The 25,617-nt window shown below is 42.9% G+C and overlaps 1 protein-coding gene and 1 non-coding gene across 5 annotated transcripts in view; both read right to left on the reverse strand.

The window, feature by feature from the left end:
• The window catches only part of cadm3 (cell adhesion molecule 3), a 128,482-nt gene extending 110,019 nt beyond the window's left edge, over positions 1-18,463 (reverse strand). For all 4 annotated transcript variants that reach the window (XM_084731646.1, XM_084731645.1, XM_084731644.1 and 1 more), the window contains exons 1-2: positions 18,201-18,463; positions 16,489-16,647 (exon numbers count right to left, since the gene is read on the reverse strand). In XM_084731646.1, coding sequence (XP_084587772.1) covers positions 16,489-16,579 — 91 coding nt within the window. In that variant the 5' untranslated portion in view covers positions 16,580-16,647; positions 18,201-18,463. The remainder of the gene's footprint in view (positions 1-16,488; positions 16,648-18,200) is intronic.
• A 5,241-nt stretch (positions 18,464-23,704) lies between these two features.
• On the reverse strand, positions 23,705-23,778 carry trnar-ucu (transfer RNA arginine (anticodon UCU)). The gene has a single exon. It is a non-coding gene; the product is annotated as a tRNA-Arg (tRNA).
• Positions 23,779-25,617: the final 1,839 nt, after the last annotated feature.

Here is a 25,617-nt window from a genome sequence, read left to right on the forward strand (position 1 = left end):
ACTCTGAATTATTAATATTTATCTTAGTAGTATCCAAGTGGAGCTTGAAAGGTCCTTTTTCAGTGTGTTTTCAGAAAAGAAAGAATAATATGCATGATGTTTGTCAAGTAAATGCATGTTTTTTAAAAAACCTCCCTACAGTGAGGTGCTTTTCGAATACAGCACACGAGCCCAGTGGTGTAGTCTAGTTTACTGTGGTGGGCATACTGTGATGATCCCTCCATCGACCTCGCACTGAACCGTCCTGGAGCAATATCCCATAAGCACCATCACATCCACTAATGCATACATGCATTCACAAATAATTGAGAGTATTCCAAACACTAAATATGTGTCATCAGGATAAAACCTCATGAAACTATTTATTAGAAGCAACACAAAACTTTGCCAGTCAAGGACGTTTACAGCCGGGGAGATTTAAACGCTTTGGACTCTGAGCTGATTTTCTGCTGTTCATAGTATTATTTAATGTTTATACGGTTTTGTATCTGGAAAAGCTGCATATCTTTTTTGTTTTCATGGAAATCTACTCTATAGGATTATGAGTTGAATGATTTTGAGTTATGAGCGAGTTATTGGTCACATCACGCAAACAACTGAGTTCTGTATGATCGGACAGATGAAGTTCTTGTGATGACAGTCACATCAGCAGTCTTGAGATAGAGATATCATTCATTATGCATGTATGTGTAAAAGCAGACACTAATCGAAGTATTCCTAAAATGTTGCTGATAAATAAATCATGGTACAGTGAACTACTGACATACAATCATAATATAATACAAACATAATGTATGCAAAAATTGCAGAACATTAAGGAATGGGAGTTTCTGAAGAAGAGGTTTTCATTGTGGGAGGTGGCCCACCCATCTCCAAAGAGATCATGTTTGTTATCAGACTCTTGTTCCAGGAAGTACTGTGGTATGAAGCCTGGTGCCTGGACCAGAGACAGTGTAGACCATACAGTGTCTCTGGTCATATTGGCAGCAGGGTGACATTTTGGGTGGGGGCGCGGAAACAAGCCGAGATTTCCTCTGCATTAGCCAACATTTGTTCAGTCTGCCGGCACATCTCTCAACCCGTTACTGCAAAAAATTTCTGTGTTAAAAATTCAGTCACTATCAAAACTATACTGTTACAGATCCTTGCACATTTTTACATGGGTACACGGAAATCCCAGAGCTTTCTTAAGGTCTGAATATACAACTATGTTTTAGCGTCATCTGTTTTTTCATACTTTCCTGACATTTTGCCAGGGTACAAGGTATTATGACTCCACTCCCTCAACACAGGTGGAGCTGATTGTGATGGTAACACTATTCCCACAGTTGGGAAACAACACTCAGGAGCTTTACTTTGGACTTCTGTAGCTATAGCCTTTACTCACTGACAAACTCAAACCTACACTGCACATTTACCGCCAGACTGGCAACATCACTGCTCAACTCCTCTGCTCACTGTGCCACTTGCTCTGTCAGCTAAAGTTACGCACTCACTACACAACGCCACTCTGCCCAATCAGTAGTCTGCAATGTTATCATCGGGACTAAACCCAAAATACTCCCAAACAGTGGCTGAGGCATTTTTCTTTTTAACTAGTCAGTCCTGTAATTTCCCCCAGACACCATGTTTCTCAGCTCAGTTGCACTGCTTTGTCCACCAGTAGAGAGACTGACCTCTGGTAGTACATGCTGTGAACTACAATGCATCACCTCAACATAGTCTCTCTGTGTCAGTTTAATCGAAAGAGGAGCATCTGTGTTTTTGGTGCTATTGAAAATCATACCGTTGAGGTTTTTTAATAGCCTGGTATACCATAATACCTTGATACCGCCCAAGCCTATATACTACTCAAGCAAACACGTGAATGTTCAGCTGCAGTAGTTTTGTTCATACTACTTTCTGGAGTCCACTTGAAGGACATGTTACACACATGCAGTATTCTGTAGCCTGTTGTAGAGTAACAGCCTCACAGACAAGGCATGGAAAGGTCTGCATGGTCATGACAAATTGGACTCTACATGTGCACCCTAATGATGGCAAAATTTATGTCACATGGACCCTAGAAAACCCTCACATACTGGCAGATGTGGAAAGTATCATTTTGACCTATACAGCATACACCTGCAAATGATGAGGACTATAGCTGCACAAGCCACTGTAGCTTTGTTAATCAGATATTTTGTATGGCATGTCTCAGCATTTCTTTTTACATAACTAACATGAATATTAAATAGGGTATTTATGAGTGGTTAATGGCATTATTGTATTATTGGCATGTGTGTGTGAGAGAGTAAGCCAATGACGCCATGTACAATAAATTGATCATACAAATGTTTGATAGTGTCTCACTGATTAATGCTCTGTTATCAGGTATTTCTTGATTGAAACTTAAGATGTCAAGTACGATTCAGGCGAAGCTTTCAGTTTTCATTTCAAACTGTGTGACATCAGCTGACTGAAGGGAGTTAAGTGGCTCAGCTCTGACAGGAAACTTGATAGTTTACTGAGGATGAACCAAATTGAAAGATTGACAATTAAGCAAGGGGCCAGCGTTGGCTCCTCCTGCCTTCTGTTGTCACTGCTTCGCTGTAGTAGCATGTTCTGTAACCACTGGTTACAGGGGACATATGCTGTGACAGACGTCTATTGTTTAGGGAATATGTGCCAGTCAATTTATGACATGCTGGCTGAGGCTAATCGGAAAATGCCAGTAAAAATGATTGGATTTCTGAAGATGGAATTACTGCTCGTCTTAACACGTCAGCCATTTAGCTGATGCTCTTAGACAGAGCCAAGCACAATGACTGAGCAGATACTGGAGGACTCCAGTGTCTCGGCCAAGGACACATTTACAGGACACACAGTGGGGCTCAAACATGTGATATTTCAGTTACTGTGCTGTTTCACCCAGAGCTGTAGAAGTGTGACTTGAGACTTGACTTGGACTTGAGTGCTGTGAGACTTGACTTCCTAAGAGTTTTGATTTAGTTAATTGGTACAACAGCAAATAATTACAGAGGGCAATTATTTTCCTGTTTAATTAGTCTATAAAATCTTTCTAAGAGCCCAAGGTGATGTCTTAAAATTGCTTGTTTTTCCAAGCAACAGTCCAAAGTCTAAACATATTTAGTTTACTTTCACACAGGGCTGGGTAATATTGCTTATAAAACTGTAAATAATATCACAACATTTTTAGGCTATTTTATGATATGATACAATACATATCTTGATATACATATAAAACTAGCATACAATGAGATTTTTAACAAATAATCATCAGTAATGTTGAGAAATGACTAAGTAGGTAAAGGTAAATAACAGAACATCTAGAAAAGTGTCAAGTTCAGAAAATTACATTACTTTTCTGTAATGCAGCCTTTAAAATCAGGAAAACACTTGAGTTGTATCACTATATAATGATATCCAGAATCTAAGACAATACCTAGTCTTACATCATGATGTTGATGTAATATTGATGTATTGCTCAGCCCTACTATCATGTAAGACAAGGAAAATCAACAAATCCAAGTAAGTGAGAAGCTGAAACTAGAAACTCTGTGATAATGCACATTATTATTTGGGAAAAGAAAGTTCACATCCACCTTACTTAATCACTGATCTAATGCCCTACCCATTGAGAATGTCAAATGATACAAATCAAACTCACCAGTGTTGTTCACTAACAGGTGCATTGTGGGTTTGGCTATGTTTCCTAGATTGCTTATGAACTTATGAATATATTTTTAAATAAATCACATGTCAAAATGAAATCAACTTGATGCTTTGAAGGCACAAAATCATTAGCTAATCGTTTCAACTCTGGTAGTAAGTCAGTATCAGACGTATCAGTATCAGAAAGCAGACCTCCTGAGTGTGTATGTTGTTTCCTAGTTGTGGGAACAGCATTACTATGATGATCAGCTCTGTCTATGTTAAGTGAGTACTACAGTACAGTGGAATACAGGCGAGTTGAGTAGTTTTACACAAATTTTACACAAGTTTTGCACAAATACATATCAGAAAGATATGAAGGGATGAAAAAGTAGATACTGTTCAAGCCTATCAGGTAGGCTGTGCATAGTCGCACAGCTTGAATATCTACTTATTAAGCCCATGCACTCAAGGACAGTTTAGTATTAGATAAAATTAATGCTCTAATAAGGGAGAAAGTTTCGAGTGTTGATAGTTGGCCTTTAAATTGCGACCTGTCTTCATTTTCAATTTGCTTGTGAAGACTTCCCACTTGACTTTGACTTTTCCTGAAGGACTTAAAACTTGATGGGAGAATTTGACCCCAGTACTTGACCTGCCTGATCCCAATTAAATCAAATTCTTTGTATCTTCAGCAAATGTCCTTGATTGTAAAGTTTACTGTATAACTAAATAATATTCCAAAACATTTTATATTATTTATATTATATTGAAAGGTGAACTCCATTTAAATAGTGGCAGTGTAGACTAGATTCTACAGCGGCTACACAACCTTCTATTCAATTCTTAAAATAGGATCACTTTTAACACACACACTGCACAGGTGGGTCATACCAAGTTGCCATGGTATTCATGTTTGGTCAATCAAGGTATAACAGACAACTGTACGAAGAAATGTCAGCACACAGTCATCTTGCCACCAGCATCTGACCCTATGACGTAAATGGCCCTTTCTTTTCTCCCTGTCCTTTCAAACAGAACCCCTGTAAACTGCACCACGAGGTTGATGAAACCAGGCCAGCTCTGACTCTTCCTGCCCCTGAGGGGAAAGAACCAGAAAATGTCACAGAAGCCTTCAAACGACAACAAAAAGATGCTCTCCCAGGCACGTCGCCGCACGCTGTCACAGAGTCAGGCGCGACACCTCCCATGTACAAGTCTATACACCGCCCCCTCCCTCCTGCCTGTGAAGATATCAACCTGAAAATAGCTCGGTGAAGCTGAACACTGAGCCACAATAAATAAATCACAATAATATTTAAATATTCATTGTAGAATAAGAGAACAAGCAGAAAAAAACATAAATGTGGAGGGTAAACTCCCTCTTCTTTGCTTCACAAATCAAAACAGTTTGCCTTGAGAAAGTTCGACTGCATTATCAAATTCTCCCTTCAAGGGACTCATCAAACATACAGTAGCCTGTGTAAGAGGCTGATAGTCGTCACGCCTCGGGCTGCCCGTATGAATGAACAGCAGATAAGGGCGTGTAGCTCATTAACTCAATTATATCGTTCACTTGTGCCGTCTGCTGATGTATTTCACAAATGGGATCGAATTTGCCAGTAGATATGAAGTCGTCTTCATTGACATGCAGGCCAAGGGAGAGTGATTGTGTTGTAAATATAGAGAGAGGGGGGTTTTCCATTCAGAAACTGGAGCCACGTGGACTGTTGGAGCCTCACAGCGGGAGCTTTTGTCAATAAATCTGCACTTTAAAAACACCGGTCCATTTGATGAAAAAAAGCGCGGAAAAAAAAAAGGCAGAACATTCAAAAAAGCACTCGACATGCTGTAGCACTCTCAGCGTGGAAAACGGGAGGTCTGGCGTGCTCTCCTCAATCCAGCCCCGCTGTTTGCTTTTGATAGCAAAAGTCATAATGACATTCAAGTACTCACCAAGCTGAGAAATGAAGCAGGGACAGAAGGAGAGAAAAAGAGATAGAGACAGGGAAAAAAGGGGGAGAGTGTGCATGTGCGAGCGGGAGAGTGCATGTGTGAGCTACTGTACGTGCTCGTACGAACGCGTGCTGGGGTCGGGTGAGACATAAGTTGGTCGGGTGCCAAGTGGTGAAGCTAGCTGCGGTGGAGACAGCAGTGTTCCACCGTAACCTAAGTCTGTTAATAAAGCGTGTGATTAATTCGCGCTGTGTCATTTTCCCAGGCCCCCCCCCCGCCCCCGCCCCCGCCCCCGCTCCTTCAACAGAGAGGAGCTTGAAGAGCGTTTAATTACTCAGCACTTTGCTTGCTAGGAAATGGAGCGTCCCCGGTTGGACAGTACCATATGGAAAAAAAAAAGAAGTCCGTAAGCAGTTCGGATAAAGCTACATATCAAATGCCTACAGTGTATATACAGAAGTGATGGGGAATATATATGCATTCATTGGCTGGCCTGCTAAACAAACACACTTATGCATACACACAGATAGTGAGGCGGGCACACACAATTTCTCGCCTGACAGTCAACAGCTCTGCTCACAGGGGTATTTTTGTTTAAGTAAAGGCTAGAAGGCCTTCAGACCTCTATTTGAATGTACGTTTGTGTGTGTGTGTGTGCACTTGTTGTCTTCATGCATAAACATGTACAAGTGTTCTTCTTGAATTGTTTCAGTGAGTGTGTTCGCATTTTTTTAAATGCTTGTGTGTGTCCATCTCTGCAAATCTCTGAATGTGTGTCGAGATGTATGTTTGTCCATGCATGGGTGTGCCAACATACAGTCAAGGACTTGCATGTTCATTGAACAGGGAACATGTTTAAGTCTGCGTGAGAGGGAAGCCGGCTGAAACACAGGAAGATATACTTTGTGTGTGTGTGTGTGTGTGTGTGTGTGTGTGTGTGTGTGTGTGTGTGTGTGTGTGTGTGTGTGTGTGTGCGTGTGTACCAAGGATTCTTAATAGTCTGCTTAGCAGGCTGTGAGAAAGCGAAGTGAAGGAGAGTGAATCAAAACAAGGTGCGTGTGTGTGTATTTTTTTGAGCACTCTGACAGAAGTGTGTGTGTCAGTGTGTGTAGTAGATTCTCATGCGGGGATAAGCAGCTTAGGGAAGGAGCATATTCTTTTCTAAGTAAATCTCATTAATTTTAATTAGCTGTATATTTAGCCCATACACCTGGATTGGGTGTAATTCCGTTTGTATATATAGCGACTAGTGAGCAGAGCAGGTGAAATGACTCAGGTAGCGATTATATTGCCGTAGCAGCCACGCATTTGCATAATGTCCTGTTTTTGATTGTGTCGTGCGCCTAAGGAGGATATCACAGGCAAATATGCATTCCCTTCATTTTCCTATTGCATGCTCTATGTAGCGCGCCATGGCTCGTCCTTTTAAACGTTCACCTTTTTTCTCTTGTGTTTTTTCTTCCTCCCTCGCTCCCTACGCTGTTTCTTTTCATTTTCTCTCCGGTCGGTGCACCCCATCATTAGAGTGCGCTCGCTTTTTTTTTTTTTCTTCCTACCCCTCCTCCTCCATCTCCCTGCCCTGATGCTCCCTTACTGTATGGATTTCTCTTGTTCACGTGCATGCCTCTGTCTTTCTCCCTCTGTCTCCCTCGCCCTCCCTCCTTTCCTGGGTAATCAGCTTATCCTATGTGTGTCCAAGCCTCTATGTCTGCGTTCCTCCTCTCTTTGTTTCGGATTCATTCAGCAGGGAGATTAGAGATGCCTATTTGGTGCCTTTGTTTTCAACCAGCGCGGCAGCGCTGAGTTACACCGCGCAGCAATGGCCTCGTCATAAAAAGCTCCATCCACTCATCATGTGCTCATCATACCCTGATCAGAGTCAGAGGCCAGATGGAGAATAAAGGCCAAGGCAGCACCTGTCTACTGGGAAGAGTGTGAGATTGAAGCTTCTATTTGTATCAAAGTGATTGACTGTTTGATTGATTGGCTGACCTTATTTAATGTTTAAAGGAAAGCAATATATTCACAGCATCATTCGTCACTAGAACACATGGAGGCCTCTTTCAAGACTCAAGGATAAGAGAATAAAGCCAACAAGCTTATTTTTGTGTTCATATTCTTTTCCTTCGCGAAGAGAAGAACAGGTGGGAGCAGAAGATCTTATAAAAGGGAAACGATATCGACTGGAGGTCACAATCACTGTATTCACCAGGTACAATCAAAGTATTCAAACAATGAATATATCCATTACATTAGGTGTACACCTACCTTGGTTGTGGCTTCAATGAAGAAATATAATCAACATAAATGTGGCTGCCTCGTAAGCTTAACAGATGTCCCAAAAAATTCAGGACAGTGCCGAATTACAAGCACTTGTCCCAAATCCAGAATCCTGTCTTGTTTATCCTGAAAATTAGACTAAACCCAGGTTTCGATTAGTTCCAGCCTCATACAACAGGCATTGTGTGCTTCTTTTTCCTAATGACAGCTGACTTCATGAAGAAAAATTATACTTTAAGCTTCGAGTTTTAACTTTAACATGTTTTACTGTTTTTTGACAGTAAAGTAATGTTCTGGAGGCCACGCGATTCTCACCCTGCCTTGGTGGTTGTTCCAACACATTCAAAATCATTATTGCTTTTGCCATTAGTATTTACCAGGTGGCTGACCTGTTATGTGAAAAATATATATTTAGGCTAAATAATTAAATAAACATCATATTATTATAATATTTGAGGGAGAAACATAATCAACCTAACACAACCTTAAAAGAAAATTTAAAATGTGGTGCATGGATAGAGTGCAAGAAAGATAACAGACAATTTACCCCAAGTTCTGTTTAAACATTTAGCAGTCTGACCTCATTTACACCTTGTATTAAAATGCAGTGTCTGTGTGGATATCTTGGATCAGTAAAACACATGATAATACAGCGAGTAAAAGCACATTACGAAGTGAAAGTTATGAGGTCCTTCAGACCACCTACAGAGGTGATCAAGCCTCAGCAGCCGGGAGAAAATACAGTCTACACAGTGTGTATTCACATCTTGTGGAGTAGAGTTCACAGAAGTTTAAATTCACTCCAAAGTTCAGCATCCACTCAGCTTCTCCAAAGACACCTACAGTATCGCACTCCATCCCCATCAGCTCTCACTACTTTCCCTCTTCTATAGCATTTACAGTAGTTTCAAACTGCAGCAGAAAACCACACGTCATCATTTTTGTTGCCTTCCAGGAAAGTCTCATAAAAGACGACCTTTTCTACTTCAATGAAAAGTAAATCCAGCCTCTATAGTATCAAGTCTAATGATCCAGTACCCGTCACGCTTGGTCTTCTTGACAATACAAGCTCTCAAACTGCTTCCCCGCTTTGCAAAGGGTGCATGAAAAATTTTATCCAATTACACTGCAGCCATAAATGGTGATGAAAATACATACACTAAATGCCAGGTACTGAATTAATGTAAAGGACATTTAAATGATACAAACTGCATTTTAATAGTAGATGTACTGTTTATGGGAGCTATGAGCATTCAGGCAGTGTGGTATAGTGTGATTGTGAGGCATAGGGAGTGCAGCAGTGCTGTGGAACTATAAATGAACTCCACTGAGCAGCAGCTGTGTTACAATACACAAACTTTGATAACGATGCCATCCAACAGTTACAATGCTAAATCAATATTTCAGTACACGATAAACATGCACCTGAAACAATAAAAAGTATGCTATGAATAGGAAGCAATATTCAAAACTGCTTCACTGCAATAATACACTTTTTGAATAATTTTGTTATTTCGATTTGAAGCTGCAACTTGTACTCACTTGAATCGCTCTGACAGTTAATCATTCTGTCAAATATGAAACTATCAAAAACTTCACTGCGTGCGCCAAGACAGGACACAGCTTCGAGGACTCTGTCAGTCTGCTGCTGAATCACTTTGACATTGGATCAGCTGGTAAAGCGCAAGTGCCAGATTCTGCTTCAGACTGTAGTGAATTCGCGCTAAACTGGTTTGTTTATCACAAATGATTTCTATCAAACACTCATTTATGTCACGGTTTGACATTAACCCTGGCTGATGGCCTGTAGGCACTGAATATTCCATGTAGATGGCCCTCTGTAGCTACCACGTTTAATCCTCATACTGCAAGCGAGGGTTGGGCCAAAGGGTGATGCCCTCATGATGGCTGACAGTCATTGGCCTCTGAGCCCTCTACAATTGTAACATCATGATTAAAAAGCCCTCTATATTTGCAGTAGTGTGTCATCTCAGGGTTGCCATAGAGTTATTGCCTAAGTTCCATGTGTGACATGTTGGAGAGAAAATAAAAACAAGCTTTTGCTGCAGTTCTTTGCAGCATATCTCTGTGTTGGGTTTATTATTTTCTTTGTGAACACAAGTTATAGACAAGAAGACCTGAGACAAAGACCCTTTCAGACCCAGCAATGATATCATCATCCGTCACAATGATTCACAGTGGATCATATCATGTGTCAGTTTGATAGATATTGCCCAACAATACCGAGATCGTTTGCCAACACAATGTTACAATTCCGCAAACATTTCACTTCCTTCACAACTTTCAGTTCCACAATTTATGAAAATCATCAAACATCTAAGAACGTGATGTGCTGCGCTGTGTGCCGCCAGTTTCCTCAACTAGCTGAGAAACCTAATTCGTTTTTCATTAGAAACAGTCTTCAGGATACACCGCATTGCAATTAGGGTTCCACAATGGCTGACAGTCATCAGCCATGGAGCCCTCTACCATAATGACATTGTGATTTAAAAACCTTATCTATTTGAAGTCAAGCCAAGATGCTCAGCTATATATAATGTTTCTGTGGCAGTGGTGTTTCTTTTCTGTGTGCTGCTGTTAGTTTTTTATTTGCTGTTAGAATTTTTATTTGCACTGTAGTTTCTTTGGCTTAACTTCTTCAGTATAGCTAGCTGACTAACTTTGTTTCAAGCTTCACAGGCTGCACGCAGTTCAGTTACGGACATGTGGTGGTATGGAGGCAAAGACCCTTTCGTATGTCGGATGCTCACCTGAGGATTGTGAGACAATATCATTGTCCATCACAATGTTTCACTGTGGACATTGTCACATATCGATTCAGTAATTCATGGGAAAAGAGGACAACAGTGACACAACTGTCACAGTTAGGGAAGGCTGTGTTAAGTTAGGTTAAATTGTCTTTTCTGCATTGTTTTTACATACGTTTACATTTGGGCCACCAAATGAGTATGTTGGCCATTGAATTTAGGGGTTAGGTGGCCCATAGGGCCAGTGCTTAAAAATATTAGTGTCTATCCCTCTATATTATCGAGGGGGAAAGTGACCAGGAGTACTTGCAGCAAAACAGCATGTTCACAGATATTTCAAGTAAAAATTAAATAATATATAAATTAATACATTTTGCAAGTACCAACTCTGGTTCAAGAGTGACAATGCTATGTTAGGGGTTTGATAAAACTCAGTGAACAGACGGTGATATCCTCAGCAGAAACCAGACCAGGGAGAATTCCCAAGGCAGCACACAGGTGAATTAAAATGGCTTTATGGTTGTGGTATCAGCGATAAGAACCACCCCCCCAGACATACTCCCTACCTCCAGCTGAAGTGATGGCATCATCAAAAAGAGGCAATAAACAAGAGCAACCTCTGCTCTTTCATTGGAGGACCGCCTGCGCTCAGGGGGAACCCTCAGCACTCAGACTCAATCAATACGAATGCTGCGCTTTACAGCCGCGCAGTCACGTCTTCCGGCACCCCGTCATAGCTGGAAGTTTCACACAGCGCACTGATGGGCTTCAACAAACAGATACACCTTTCCAGGAAGCCCTTGGTCTGACCAACCATGCGTCAATGACAGGATGGGTGATTTCCACCCCCGCAGCAATCAATTAAAACCTCCATCAGAGAATTCCAGCAGGTAACTGGAGAAACGGGGGGGTAAGGGTTGGGGGGTGGTGAGAGTGAGGGACCTGATCAAAGGGAAAGCCAGTTGAGCGCGGAGCGCAATAATAAGGGCTCTTGTTGTCGGAAACGAGGTGAATTAATTTATTCCAAGGCTGACGCTGTTATTGTTGTTAGGTTTGTTTAATCTGCGGTGTCTTTGTGAAGTGATGGTTTAAAGCTGACAGCTCTGCAAATGCTGGACCCCTAATTTTCTCGACCCTGAGTTGCTGCAGAGTGATGTGTCTTTTAAGAGCACCTGAGAGGAAGCTGAGTGTGTTACTGCTTTGCAAAATCTCAAGAGCACTTCTCTCTTTCAATTTCCAAATGGCATTTTCTGTTATTATGATGCTAGCAGGCGAGATTGATCTGTTCTGATGTAATCTCACATTCCCTGAGAGGGTCTGGGTGGATGAGATCTGCCTGAGATTGATGAGGTCTAATGGAGTCTTGTTTGGGTGCTCCTGATACCTTTAAGATCCAATGATACTGGTGCGCCACTGAATTCTAATTCTGCTTAATTTAGACACAAATTACTTATCAACACTTGTGCCTTGTTGAGCTGTGAGTGTCTCTTCCTGTCCCTGACGCGTGTGTAACGTTTCAGCATGTCTGAGGAGCTATATGAAGATAACATGAAGACACAGCAATGTGCATAATGTGCGATGCAAATCATCCCCAGGGCTCTAGTGCTCATGGTTGGAGCTTTGTTGGGAGTTTAATCAATCAGCCACAGCTCCTTAATTAATCGGCATGATGAACAGGAGAAATAATTGGTTTTCTGCCAGATGTGAATCTGTTGCAAACTAATGCCAGCCAATCACGATCCAATTTATAATCACAAAACTGATCTGGACGACAAAACACTTAAAGGATCAGAGAAAAATAAACATACAAGACAATGGGAGTAATATGGCTTTGGATTTAAAATCCTGATAGGACGCAGTTGCTTGCAGCTCTTCTGCATATTGTACTGAGTGCATTTTCGATGCCTAATTAGATCTATACAGTGTCAGAATCACCGTCGCTCTCAGTGATTGACATCTAGGATATGAGTTGGAATATGTTGAGTTTTTTCATCAGAAAAAATAAAAATATTGCTAATTAATTGGCATGATCAGCAAGAGAAGAATTAATTGGGCTCCTCCCCAGATGTTTCTGAAAGAATCCGCAGAAAACTAATGAGGGGTGTCTGGTTTTTCATTCAGGCAGCAGATGTCATTAACTGCAGCCTGCATTGACAATACTGATCTGGCCCAATCCAATCAGACCAGGTAACCAGTGGCTGAAACAAATGGAAAAGCACTGGAGCCAGTAAATAGCCAGGGTCGAGATTGGAAACCACTGGTTTAGCCCGATGCCAGCGGAGCCAAATGGAAAAATAGCTTAGGCCTCTTATTAATGTCACAGTGGCTAGGCGGTAATTCCCCCAGGCTCTGTGTACCTCGGCTTGTTAATGAGTCACTGCTTATCAGTCAGCCTTGTTAACAGGCAGAGGCCTCACATCCAAACCGCCTACTGCTATTGTGTACTAGCCGTACTGTGTATTAGCCAAATGTTCCCCCATCTTGGCACACAGGAAGTCAACAGTAAACAACAGCAGCACACACAGGAAGTAGGCATCGAGCCAGCGAGAAAGAGCTGGTCCGGGGGGGAAGGAGCCCATTTTGTGGCAGGATAAAGTGAACCACTGGCAGAGACACACACATGCAGAGCCCTCCCGCCTGTAAATCTTACCACACTAACGATTGGTCCACACTGCTGCTGTCCTTTAATCTTTATTCATTATTGGTCTCAGCTGGAAGCATTAGGGCTTCATTCACTTGTTCCGACCAGCAGAACTCGTCGAGGTAAATAAACTATTAGGCATGTTTCTCGTCACGAATGCAAACATCCTCCTGGGGTCTGAGATCAGGCTGCTGTGGAGTCGAGGGCCAGGTGGCTGATGGGAGGCCGCGGTGCGCTGCTCTACATGCCTGTCTGAGTGCTCCAGCGGATGGACCCTCCACACTTGACAGCAGCCCTGAGGTAACTGGGTCAACAGTACAGAACCAGGGCACAGCCGGCCAATTGCATGCCTAATCTGTGCCCTTCTGAGAGGCACTTTCCATCCGCAGCGCATGGCTGCACATCCAGCTGTGGAAATGGATATGTCAAATGGCGCGCAATTAGTGTCTCCCCGATTCGTTCACTGCCTGGTCACAGATAAATCCAGGAAAAAACAGAGTTAGTGCTGTCCTTTCCCCGACTTTGACATATATCAAATGAAGATGGGGCAATGGAAGCAGGAGAGATGGGAATCCAGGGCTGGTCAGGGATTTAAACGGCTGTGACATGCAGCCTTATGGTTGCTGTATAATAACAAAGCACATAACTCACGTGAGAAGCCTTTTTCTCTCTTTCTTTGATTGGATCATGAATAGAGACAAACAGTCTGCATGATTTTGAATCACCGCGGACTCTGATGAGCAGTCCTGCTCTCTGAAGCCTCATCTGCTCATGGATTGATTTGCTGAGCTGATCGTTTCCTGTCTGATACATAACATTGAATTATTTATGCTAAGTAGCCCCTTCTATTCCAGGGGCCTCTTAGCATGGAGATCTCCATTATAACAGTATTATCTGACAGCCTGCCCCGCCCTGCTCCATCTTCTACTTAACAGCTCTGCTGCTGTGTCACAACAACACCAATCAGACAGATCGGAGCAGATGTGAGCGATGGACCAGTGCTCTGCAGTTTACACACATTTCCTCTGAAGCTGAAACACCACTGTTTGTCACATTGCTCAAATGTCTGGAAACTATAGAACAGTGAATACAAGATTCATGTACAGTATATAGTTTCCTGTCTGCTGGATTTGTGGCATAGACCCTCTTTATTGTATGTGAGGTCCTGTAAGAGTTCCTTGTTTCCCAGCGAGAGTGTCTATAAATTGTTAGTATTTCTTGCACCAGTGCCACCAAGACAAATCCCTGTTCTACACTGATGAAAAAATTATGCATTCTTATTTGATAAATGCCTGACAAAAGTGATTCCACCGCAGAAATGCTTAGCTTTGTTTGAGTGTAATTAATATTAGTATTTGATTATGCTTTGATAGCAAAAAATGAATGACAAAAGGACCTTGACTTCTACTTAATGGTTTACAAGATGCACACAAAAACTGTTAAGCCAGCACTCCATCCCTGCTTCCCTTCTCCTCTCAATTGCACTCTTTGACGTGTTTTCTCATCTCCTAAACACTGTCAGACGTCCCAGGTTTAATTACTCTCCTTGACTGACATGATAATGTAAAACAGCGCTTAGGTGAAACCAAAGCAGGAATTGGTCATGCATGGTCAGGCCTCCCGCTAGGCACACCTTAATCAAATGTGACGTGCGTCTGAATGCGAGCCAAAATCGTTTTCGGACCCAAATAACGAACTGCTGCCTGGGTTTCAATGACGAGCAACACGGTTGGGGTCAGCACTCTGACGAGAGATTGATATTTCATCATCAGCACCTCAATCTGGAGATTGTTTGTGCATTTCTCATCTTCAACAACGTTCGGGGGCCATGACGGGCCCACATTTGCATTTGTTTAGCAGTGACCTCATCAGGGCTTCTTGGCACAGCCGGATTGTTTCTCAGTTTTTACTGCACTGACCACTGTGAGCTCACACTGACAACCCTCCACTTCCCCACATTTCATACATAAACACGCGGAAACACAAGTATGCATAATTCAAGAGAAAGCAAAAACAGCTGATGTGAATAAACGAGGTGGAGGTACAGTGAATGTGGTGCATATATTCGCATATCTGTGTGCATACACATGTACACTGTGCATGTGTCCATGCATGAGCATGCCCCATGCTCTCATAGCTGTATTAAGATTTGTGAATGTGTGTGGGTGTGCACGAGAGAGAGCAAAGGGCCTCTGAGAATCTACAGTATATTGCAAATGCAAATCAGGGAACGTCTATTGGAAGGCTTCTTTCCTGCTATATCGTCTTACGCTTCTTTGCCAAACACTCTGCGCAATTAAATCTGAACTGTAATGAGAAAATGCCAACAGGATTCTACCTGTGTCAATCAATTTTCTATGGACCGAGGGACAATCATGATGCACCTTTTTGCTTTCGGCACAGTTTGCCCTCTAAAGGTTGTATTACCAGTGGCAGCAAGTCACTTGACTGTTATGTAATTGGAAAAGCACATTGGACAGCGTATTCCTGTTCACTCGCTGCACACAGCGGGGATGATATCATTACAAAGTGCTTCTCTCATCAAATCCTCACTTACCATCCGCTCATAGCCACGCCCTGCTCATCACAGATTCAGCTTCAGCCATGACGAGTGTAATGTGTCTGCACTACAGGTGTGTGAAAAGCATGCACACTCCTGAGAAAGAACGGGATGATTACCGGTTATCTCCAGGCTGCGTGAACCTCTGACACAGATCTAAACTGTGCAGACGTGAGGCAGTCAGAGAGATGCTGAGCAGGTGAATATGAAAGAAAGAAAGTCGTGTGAGTGCATGAGTGTGCGTCTGCTTTCATGTGACTGAAGTTGCCGTGTAGAGAGGAAGGGAATGAGAAGAGGACGCCATGGAGCAAGTGAGCTACTCCAGAAGAGACCTGTGGCGCTCATGTGTGTGTGGAGGCCTGCGCCCACGTGCAAGTCACACACATTCCTCAAAAACAACGGCAGAAATTCCACTGGGGTCCGGGGAGGTGGGAGTGTCCCATGTGCTTATTAACGGCTCTTTGATTCCCTTGTCATAGTACAGGAAACAACGAAAGAGCCTCAAGTCAACAGATAAGGGGCACCGGCGAAGACAGAAAGAGAGGGTCGGGGAGGTCAGGGGCCCTGGGAGAGACAGAGAGATAGAGAGAATAGGAAGCGGACAGATAAAGAGGAAGAGAGGTGCTTACCATAGGCAACATTGCTGTGAACCGCAGCAGCGAGCAGGACTGTCAATAAGCTGACACTCCATAATGCAGAGGGGGCTGATGGGAAGGCCATGGTCGGGCGCACAGATCCGCCTGTCTCACTGAATCCTCAGGAGGGCAGAGGGAGCTCTGGAGTGTCACCTGCAGGGAGAGCAGAGCACAGATAAAGAAAACAAGCGGGGCAGTCCGGCTTGCCACTAATTGCGTCCCCTGCCATTGTTTGGCTGCCGCTGAATAAACGCTTGGCCCACCCGTTACTCACGCGTTGCTCCATGGGTATTCATCGATCTGCTTGTGTCATACCATACTGCGAGGCGATTGAGACAGGGGAGGGGGTAGATGGTGGTGATGGAGCAGGAAAAAACAGAGGGTGATGGTGCTGTGGTGTGGTGTAGAGGTGGTAATGAGATGAGGATAGGAGGAGAGGAGGGGCTTCAGATTGCTGTGAATTTATTCATGCGCCTTAACGAGCTGTGCGCATGTGGAGTGAAGGAGTGTTTTGGACAGCTCCAACTAACTCCCACTAATTAGAAATAACGCAGAGGAACATTCCCCCAGTCGGTCGTGGAAAAAAAAAGGAGGGAAAAAAGGGAAAAAAACACACAAGCAGCGTTGGAGAGATGCACCTGTCGCCCGCTGAGAATACTCGGTGCGCTTTGCACAAGACCGAAGACGTACAGACGTGCATAATAGCCGCTCTGGCACTCGTTCGCGCTCTCTCTTTGTCACACACACACACACACACACACACACACACACACACACACACACACACACACACACACACACCTTCTCTCCCTCTTTCTCTCACGCACAGTCCTTAAAATAGCAGCAGTAGCCTGCCTGCACCGAGGTGAGCCTCCGGTCCATCTCCCCTGCTCGTCAGAGAGGAGGGGAACCGAGGCTTGGATGTTGCCTGCGGGACGGGCGGGCGGTTAGGGCGGGGATAAAGGGTGGGGGGTGCATAGGATGGGATGGGATAGGGATGGGATAGGGATGTTGGGAGGGGTAGGTGTGGAGGGCTGTGCTGTGTGTTTATTGTTGCTCCAGCCCTTCCTGTTGAGCGATGGCGAGAAATGAAAACAAAACTAGAACAAGTGCATCCATGGGAAATAACGCGGACACTCACTCTGGGCGTGATTTAACACAAGTTCTTACGCTCCTGCTCTTATGGAGAGTAATAACAGTGATGATCATAATAATAACAACAATAACAGGTCGTGGTGGCCCTGCATCGCTGCGACGGACCGCGGGAGCACCACAACCTGGTTTCTAACACCTTTTCCCCGCACTTGCACGAATATCTGCCGCTGATGGGATGAGATTTAGAGACCGGGAACCTGACTGCACACGCAGCCGAGTTGTGGTGCTTTTCCTGCGAAGCGACAGAGCCGGAGAAGGGGAAGAAGGGGAGAGGAGCCGGCAACAAAACGCATTTCCAGAGTAAATTATAAAACACGCAGGGATTATACAGCTCTCTCCCTGGGCAGGCATAACGGATTACACACAAACTCACATTCACACACACAGCCACCTACCGGGAGTGCGCACACAGACACACACATTCCTGGAGACGGAAAAGCGTCACAGCCACTGACAGGTGTCTCCTGTCCGCCCTAAACAGGCTCCATCCCTACCCTGGACATATGATACAAAGTGCTAAGCAATGCACGGCAGTAACCACACACACACACCGTTATATTCCGCCTCCGGAGTCGGGTTTTTGTCTCCAATAAGGTCCCCAGTAAGGTCCCTCCTTTGATGCGCAGCAGTCGCTCGTCCGGAGCCTCCTCTCAATCTGCTTTTATCGACTTTTTTTTATATCCTCGTTCCTTCTCCTGACTCTTTGTTTTTCTTGCCTTTTTCCTCCGCTTCTCTCCCTCTCTTTCACTCTGTTTGTGTCTCTATCTCGCTCTCTCTCTCTCTCTCCACGGCTGCCGTTCACTGCAGCAAAAACAGTCTGTCTGAAAGACGAGAGGGAGGGGAGGGGACAAGGGAGGGATGGAGGGAGGGAGGGAGGGGGGGGGGTGGGGGGGGGGGGGGACGGAGGGAGGGAGGGGATTTTAATACGATTTGGCCCGTACCATCGGGATAACAGGGCCAGAGCAGGGGCCTACTGACTGAGAGCAACATGAAGGAGATGGAGTAGATAGAAGAAAGTGTGATCTCACCACACCGAAAAATCGCCATAATGTTGCTGTAATACTCCACAGAGTCTGCGATGACCTTATCGGGCTTTATGGCATTTTATTATCTCATGTGTTGGCACAGGACCGTAGGGTTTCCCCATGACAGCTCCGCTCACTTTATCTCAAGGTCTGATATTGAGTAGGTCTGGTATCCCTGGTATAGGCCTACATATCTCCTGAGATGAAGCAGCAGAGGTCATCTCCAGTTGATTGTCACAGCTCTCAGTAGTCTATGATGTGTCTTATCATCGATATTATGGAGCTATTACCCCTATCTTGCAGATAGGCCTCACTGCTATTTCCCGTAGGCCTGGTAATTTGCAATATGGTAATGATATTCTGAGTCCTTGGCCTTGTGGAGTTGTGGGACTTTTTTCTGTGTCTGTATCTGTCATATTTCCCTATAATACTGCTGCAAGCCTGTTCATTTAACGGTGGAATCTGCAGCACTGTTTGCAAACACACCACTCAAAGATGGTCCCTCTTCCTGGGCTCAGTGGACAAGGGGGGATGTAAGAGACATGGGCTGCTTGCACCCAAAGCACCCACAACTTTTAGTTCCAGGAACTACTGTTTTTTCACAGGCCTAATAATTTGCAATATGGTAATGATATTCTGACTCCTTGGCCTTGTGGAGTTGTGGGACTTTTTCTTTGTCTGTATCTGTCACATATCCCTACAACAGTGCTGCTAGCCTATTCCTTTAAAGCTCCTCCAGGGAGTTTTTAACTGGTTATAAAACAGTCTCAGTTTATTACTTATGCCTCTATATGACCTATGTAAAATAACAAGAGAAGACTAGCTACATCTGTATAGGGTTAGCCGTGTAATCGGACGAAACAAGCCTTTGTTTACATTTTCACAGGCTAGGCTACAGTGCATAGTTCATTAGTTAAAAAGAGGCAGGAGGAACTTTTTATTTAGATAATTTTATTTTTGACATATGTTTTGGTTATTATGGTGACAACAATACTGATTTTGTCCATAGGGGCCTCCAAAGTCAACAAAATATGAAAGTTCCTTGTATTAGCTTTAAAGGTGGAATATGCAGCATTGTTTGTAAACAGATCACTCAAAGCAGGCTCCTCCTCCCCGGCTCTTTGAATAAGATGAAGGACAAGAGATATAAGTAGTGTTTTCATCCAAAGTACCGACAACTTTTAGTCTACTTTTTATGTAACTGAAAGTTTCCTTTAGCTTGTTGTTGCATTTCCACTGCAGTTTAAAGAGAAGGTGTGAAAAAGTGATGGCTGTTTTTACGTACAACTCTATAATAACAATGGCATAGAACAATGATGACCCCATATAAACCGATGGACATTATTTGTGCAACACAGCAACAGCATTGCCATTTCCAAATCCCACTGGATTTAGTCCTCAAAATAAATGCTTAATAAGGTCTGTCTATGTGTTGCATGCTTTCCTCTGGAAGTCCATGCTGACATGCCAAAGCACCATGAACAAAAAACTAACTGGTTTGTGGCTGCAGACTTTTAAAAATGGTGGCTGAAGTAAATTGCTGGAAGTATTTGACCAATCATACGTGTTGAGCATTGTAAGACCCACCACCAAGGTTGATGTATTTTTGGAAAGCACTAACCCCCAGGCAGGTACTTTTTGGGGGGTAAAATAATGTCCCCAGAACTTAATTTAGACCTCGGTCCCTGATGTGGAAAGACATTGACTTGCCCCAAAGGTTCCTAGTCATGGGACAAGTTCCTGCAGTGCAAATGCAACTATAGAGTGTGAATCAAATGAAGAAGCGTCATTAGTGAGAACAAAGCAGTGAATCAGAGAAATAAAATGTTATTTTTGGAATGATTCACAGCAGTTACCTTCCGAAGCACAAATAAACAGGCCCTTGCCTTCACACAACATTGGATTTTGTGTGAGTACAATTGAAGAGATCCTCAGTCTGCACTGCCAGTGTGTGTATCGCTTTGCACTTTGACAGACAGAGCAGAAGAGAGACAGAGACTGCAATGTAACCGTTGGTCACTATGTTTTTATGATGACCAGTAGTCTAGTTTATTGTAGTAGGTATACTGTGATGTTATTGCTGGAGAGAAAATTCTGTCAAAAAATATATTATTACTTATCGTTGACATTTTTAAGTGAGCATACAGAAATCCTGGAGTTTTCTTAGTGGGTACACTGCATATACCTGCCTATCACATAGACTACGTCACTGGATCCAACTGTAGATAGAGGTAAATATGGCATTACAGCCTTTCCTCCAATATTTCCCAGTGGCCACTTGTGGGATTATAGCAAAAGATTCACCTGTGGTGCAAAAAAGATTTTCCCTGCACAAGGCCAGTGGGAGAAACACTACTGCACATATTCAGTGGGCCACAAACAGCGGAGGTAAAACCAAAAGCTAGATATTTTTTTTTCATATGCTAATATTTTGATGGCCCAAATGTAAACTTATGTAAAAATAATACAGAAAAGGCTATGTAGTGCAACTTAACACGGCCTCTGTTAACTGTGACACTTGTGTTGTCCACTTTTCCCATTAATTGTGATGTGTTTCCTGAATCTTGTTTTTCTTAGTTAGTTGAGGAAGTTGCTTGTAAGTGTCAAATTCTAGCCATCTAAATTCCTGCTTCCATTCACTCCTAAATTTATGTTGTCATTTCTCTTTTTTTTATAGTCCATCTTTTGTATATCTGGTTCCTCTGTAAGGTTTGAGTTGGGTTAGTGAAACCATACTTCAGTAGCTCTGACATTTTGGTAGCTAGCAGGTGACAAGTATTGTTTGCTGTTTTCGTAGACTGTAGAAATAAAAAGGTGCAAAGGAATCAGAATATTTCTAGAAACTGTAACACTGTGTTGATGAAAGCTCACAATTGAAGATAAAACTTGGTGGCCACTCGGGGGAACCTACATTAAATATTTGGTGGCCACAGACTAACTTTTCGTAGCTACAGTTCATCAGGCCATGGTAAATATTGAACCCTGGGCACCATCTTTGCATCTGGTATCTAGTTAGTACATCCATGCTCCCGACCTCAAAACCTGTGCACTGGCACCTAGAAACTTCCAAAAAACAGCAAAAATAATGAGAAAATAGGAACATACCGTCAGAAGGTTGGGTCTCTGCAGATACAGCCAACATCTCACACTTCTAGTGGGTCATAAGAGATGATTTAGAGTGATTGTGTTTATACATATACATTTCTTTAGGAAAATGCTGCATAGTATGCCTTTATTTACCAGTGACATCCTCTCTTATCACCTCTGAATTTGTATAACACTCTCATAATGTCTAGACATCATAATGTGTATATCCCTGGGGATGACCAGGTGTTGCATAGCTATGCTCGTAAACTTTATCATATCCTATATAGTTCTGGCATTGCATGCATCAGGCATGTTTGGGAACCAGGATCCACGGGATGCAGGAGGGAGGGGCTGGGTGGGGGGTGGATGGGGGGGTTGTTCAACTTGCCAGAGAGGATTAAGGATTAGTTTTACTGGCGGATTAGGTCTGTGTGTGGGGAGGCATGATGGGGTTAAACATGGATGGCGGCAGCCGTACGACAGCCCAATCAGTAGTGGTGGCGACAAACTGACACAAGAGAGGTGGGATTGAAGGCAATACAAAATAATAAAAGCCATGGGGAGCCGGGGAGGGGCGGTTGGAGAAAGAGCCAGGGAGTTTTTTGGGAGATCTTCAAGCAAGCAGCTGCTCTCCACACTGAAAACATAAATAGTGCTGCTCTGGGCTTCCATGATTGTAGGTTTTTCTAAAGCAAAAACTTAAGTCCACCTTCAGGGGTCCTTGAAAGAATTCCAGAAAGGTCCCCCAACACTGATTTCACCAAATTAAAAATACATAATGACTATTGCAGTCCTTTAGCATGGACACATTATAGTCTATAATTCAATACAAAACCTGCATACACAAATCTTGAGACACCATTTTCTGGCACTCTGAGTCATTTATGTTCAAAGTAAACCGGAGTCTTTATCTCTGCCTGTCTCTAAACCAAATGGGAGAGTAGAAAAGCAGCATCTGGCATCATTAAACACTTGTTATGAGGACGGAAAAGGCTTTAAATGTTTTGTTGTTGGCGCTGCATTAGAAAAGCTTTTGCTCGGCCTTAAATGAGTGGACAGCCCCAGGTGCTGAAACTCACGCGCGAACAGGCGTGCGCGCGCGCGCGTCCACTGTCGCTCACACACGCCGAGGCTGCACGCGGCGGCACTGTGTTTGATCCTGCGGTGCCTGCGTGGTGGTGGCCGTGTATAAGACCGGAACCCGTGCAATGAGCACGTAGGCTGGACGGTAATAGGCTGGTAACGAAGGCCGTGCTGTGCTGCTGCACCGGAGCTGTGGTGTCAGGCTCTTTGCCCGTTTGAAATCTGCATATTAAAGCGATGACCTTTGAGCGCTGAAACGGCTCCATGTGCAATTTCGATAAAAATTTGGTCCAGATAAACTGTGTATTAAGCCTCTATAAAATAAACACATCTCAGGAAATATATATATATATATATATATATATATATATATATATATGTATATACACAATATAAAATGTACATACACAGAAGAAATTTGCAAAATAAAATGAAAAATGATGAAAAATGTAGTTCAGTTTAAAATAAATAAGTGAGAATCTGAGAACTATCTATCTATCTATCTATCTATCTATCTATCTATCTATCTGTAGACAGATCACACTCAGCTGCATCAGCAGTTAAGCAGCTCTGATTTTTCTCTATCTCCTCTCACACAAAAATCTCCCGATTCAAAAGAGCAATAAAAAAAAACACAAAAAAATCAGAAAGATGCATTTTGAGTAAAAAATATAAATACAAATAAGTGAGAACTGCATCTCTGCATCTCTGTATCCTGCATTCGCCCATTCATCCCTCATAGATGCAGACAAAGCATCCTTGTCAGCTGCATCTTTGTTGCAGGAGCAATAAAACAGCATCTCTGCCGTTTCTTCATCACTCTATCTCCTCTCATCCAAAAAGCCACGTCATATCATCTACATCTCTGCCGGGACTCGAACCCGGAGCCTCTGGATTAGAAGTCCAGCGCGCTATTCCATTGCGCCACAGAGACTGTGACACATTTTTTTCGATCAAAAGCGGGTTTATACTCCCCCTCCCAGCCCTGTGCAGCATCCTCACCATCCCTCAGCATCAGGACCGCAGCCCTGTGGATAATAATCTGCCGCCCGGTAGGGGGTGCTGCCGCCGCGTAATCATTAAGTCCTCTTAATGCCTCAGAGAGACGGGGAGAGCCCCTGCTCTCCTTCCCCCGCTGTTTTCACTCAGGTTATCTTGTCAAAACATCATAATGGTGATATTATCAGAGCAAAACCAAAAGCTGGAACATCCTACATTGTGTATGCATCAGTAACTATGAGGCAAAGTGCTCACTCCTGGCAAGGAAAGCTCCAGTGAACAGCCCATGTTTTTATTACCTCAGTTTATTTTGACTCTGAAAATGGTGATTCACTAAAACTGTCCTTTGTTTGTCTCCTCTAAAAATAAGAAATATTTCTACTGGGTTTGGTGCGAGAGGACTGTGAGCAAATTCTCTAAAACCCTGCTGAGTCTGAGCAATTTTCCTGTCAATCACAATCAAAAACTGCAGTCCAATGGATCTGTAGCACAGATGGAAATGTGCCTGTATCATGGATTAGATTCAACATGGGAAATTATCTACATGTCAAATTCACTGCAATCAGCAAAAAAAGTTAAAAAAAAAAAAAAAAAAAGAGAGAGAGAGCCATTTTAAGTGTTTTTTCATTGTGCCTAATTTGAGATGGCAGCTGTTAAATATTAGGGATGCAAAATATTGGATTTTTGCCGACATGCAGTATGCCGATATTTTCCATTTCATTGTGTCTGACTGCGATGTATTCACCTCATTTTTCCACCTTTTTGCAATGAACATAAAGCGTCATCTATAGTAGAATTAAAGGGACAGTTCACCCCAAAAATCATAAATACACAGTTTCCCTCGTACCTGCACTGCCATTAATCCATCTAGATTGTTTTGGTGCGAAGTGCAAAATTTTGGAGATATCTGCTGTAGATATGTCTGTCTTCACTCAAATATAATGGAATAACACAGAAAAAAAATACATTTGAAATATTCAACACCACTGTCTCTTTGCAGAAACCATGGCCCGGTTACTCAAGATAAGACCTGGTTGTGAGCAGTCTCATGTACAAAACTACTTTCTGCAGTAGAGTCTACCAAAATTATGTTGTACTAGAAAGAAACACACCAAAACAATCTAGATGGATAAACAGCACTACAGACCAGGGGGAAAAATATGTATTTTGTCTGTCCTTGTAACATGTTATTATGACTACTCTTATCGTGATGGCCCATTGGTAGATGCTGACATCAAATACAGGGTTCCTACACCTTTTCCAAAGGCAAATTCAAGCACCTTTCAATGTGCATTTTCAAGCTTTTACAGCATCTTACAGCTTTGGTAAAAGACATATTATACATAAACACACACACACACACATACACACATACACTCAAAAGTATTAGGCCCTATTTCATTTCTTCATCATATTAAATCAGATGTTATTGTGTTATAAAGAACTAATATTATGTTTAAGTTGTTTTCAAAATGCGTCACTTGTCTGTAAGTACACTTGGCATCCTACATCCTTGGCATCACTCAAACAATGACTAGACAAATAAATTAAATTTCAATAAAATCCTTTTCATGCAACAAAAAAATCATTTTCAAGCCAACACTCATTAGAACAGCAATCCCCCATCATCCCATTCACTGCCACTGTTCCATCTGAGGGAACACATCAACAAAGACTGACAGATCACACCAAATGTAACCATATGTGCAGAGTGTCAAGCAAGGCTCAAGCGGAGTGGTCTTTATTTTGTGTGAAAGGCGTAAACAATTAGGTT

Source organism: Lutjanus erythropterus, chromosome 12, assembly GCF_056507025.1.
Source record: "Lutjanus erythropterus isolate fLutEry1 chromosome 12, fLutEry1.hap2, whole genome shotgun sequence".
NCBI classification, from domain to species: Eukaryota; Metazoa; Chordata; class Actinopteri; order Lutjaniformes; family Lutjanidae; genus Lutjanus; species Lutjanus erythropterus.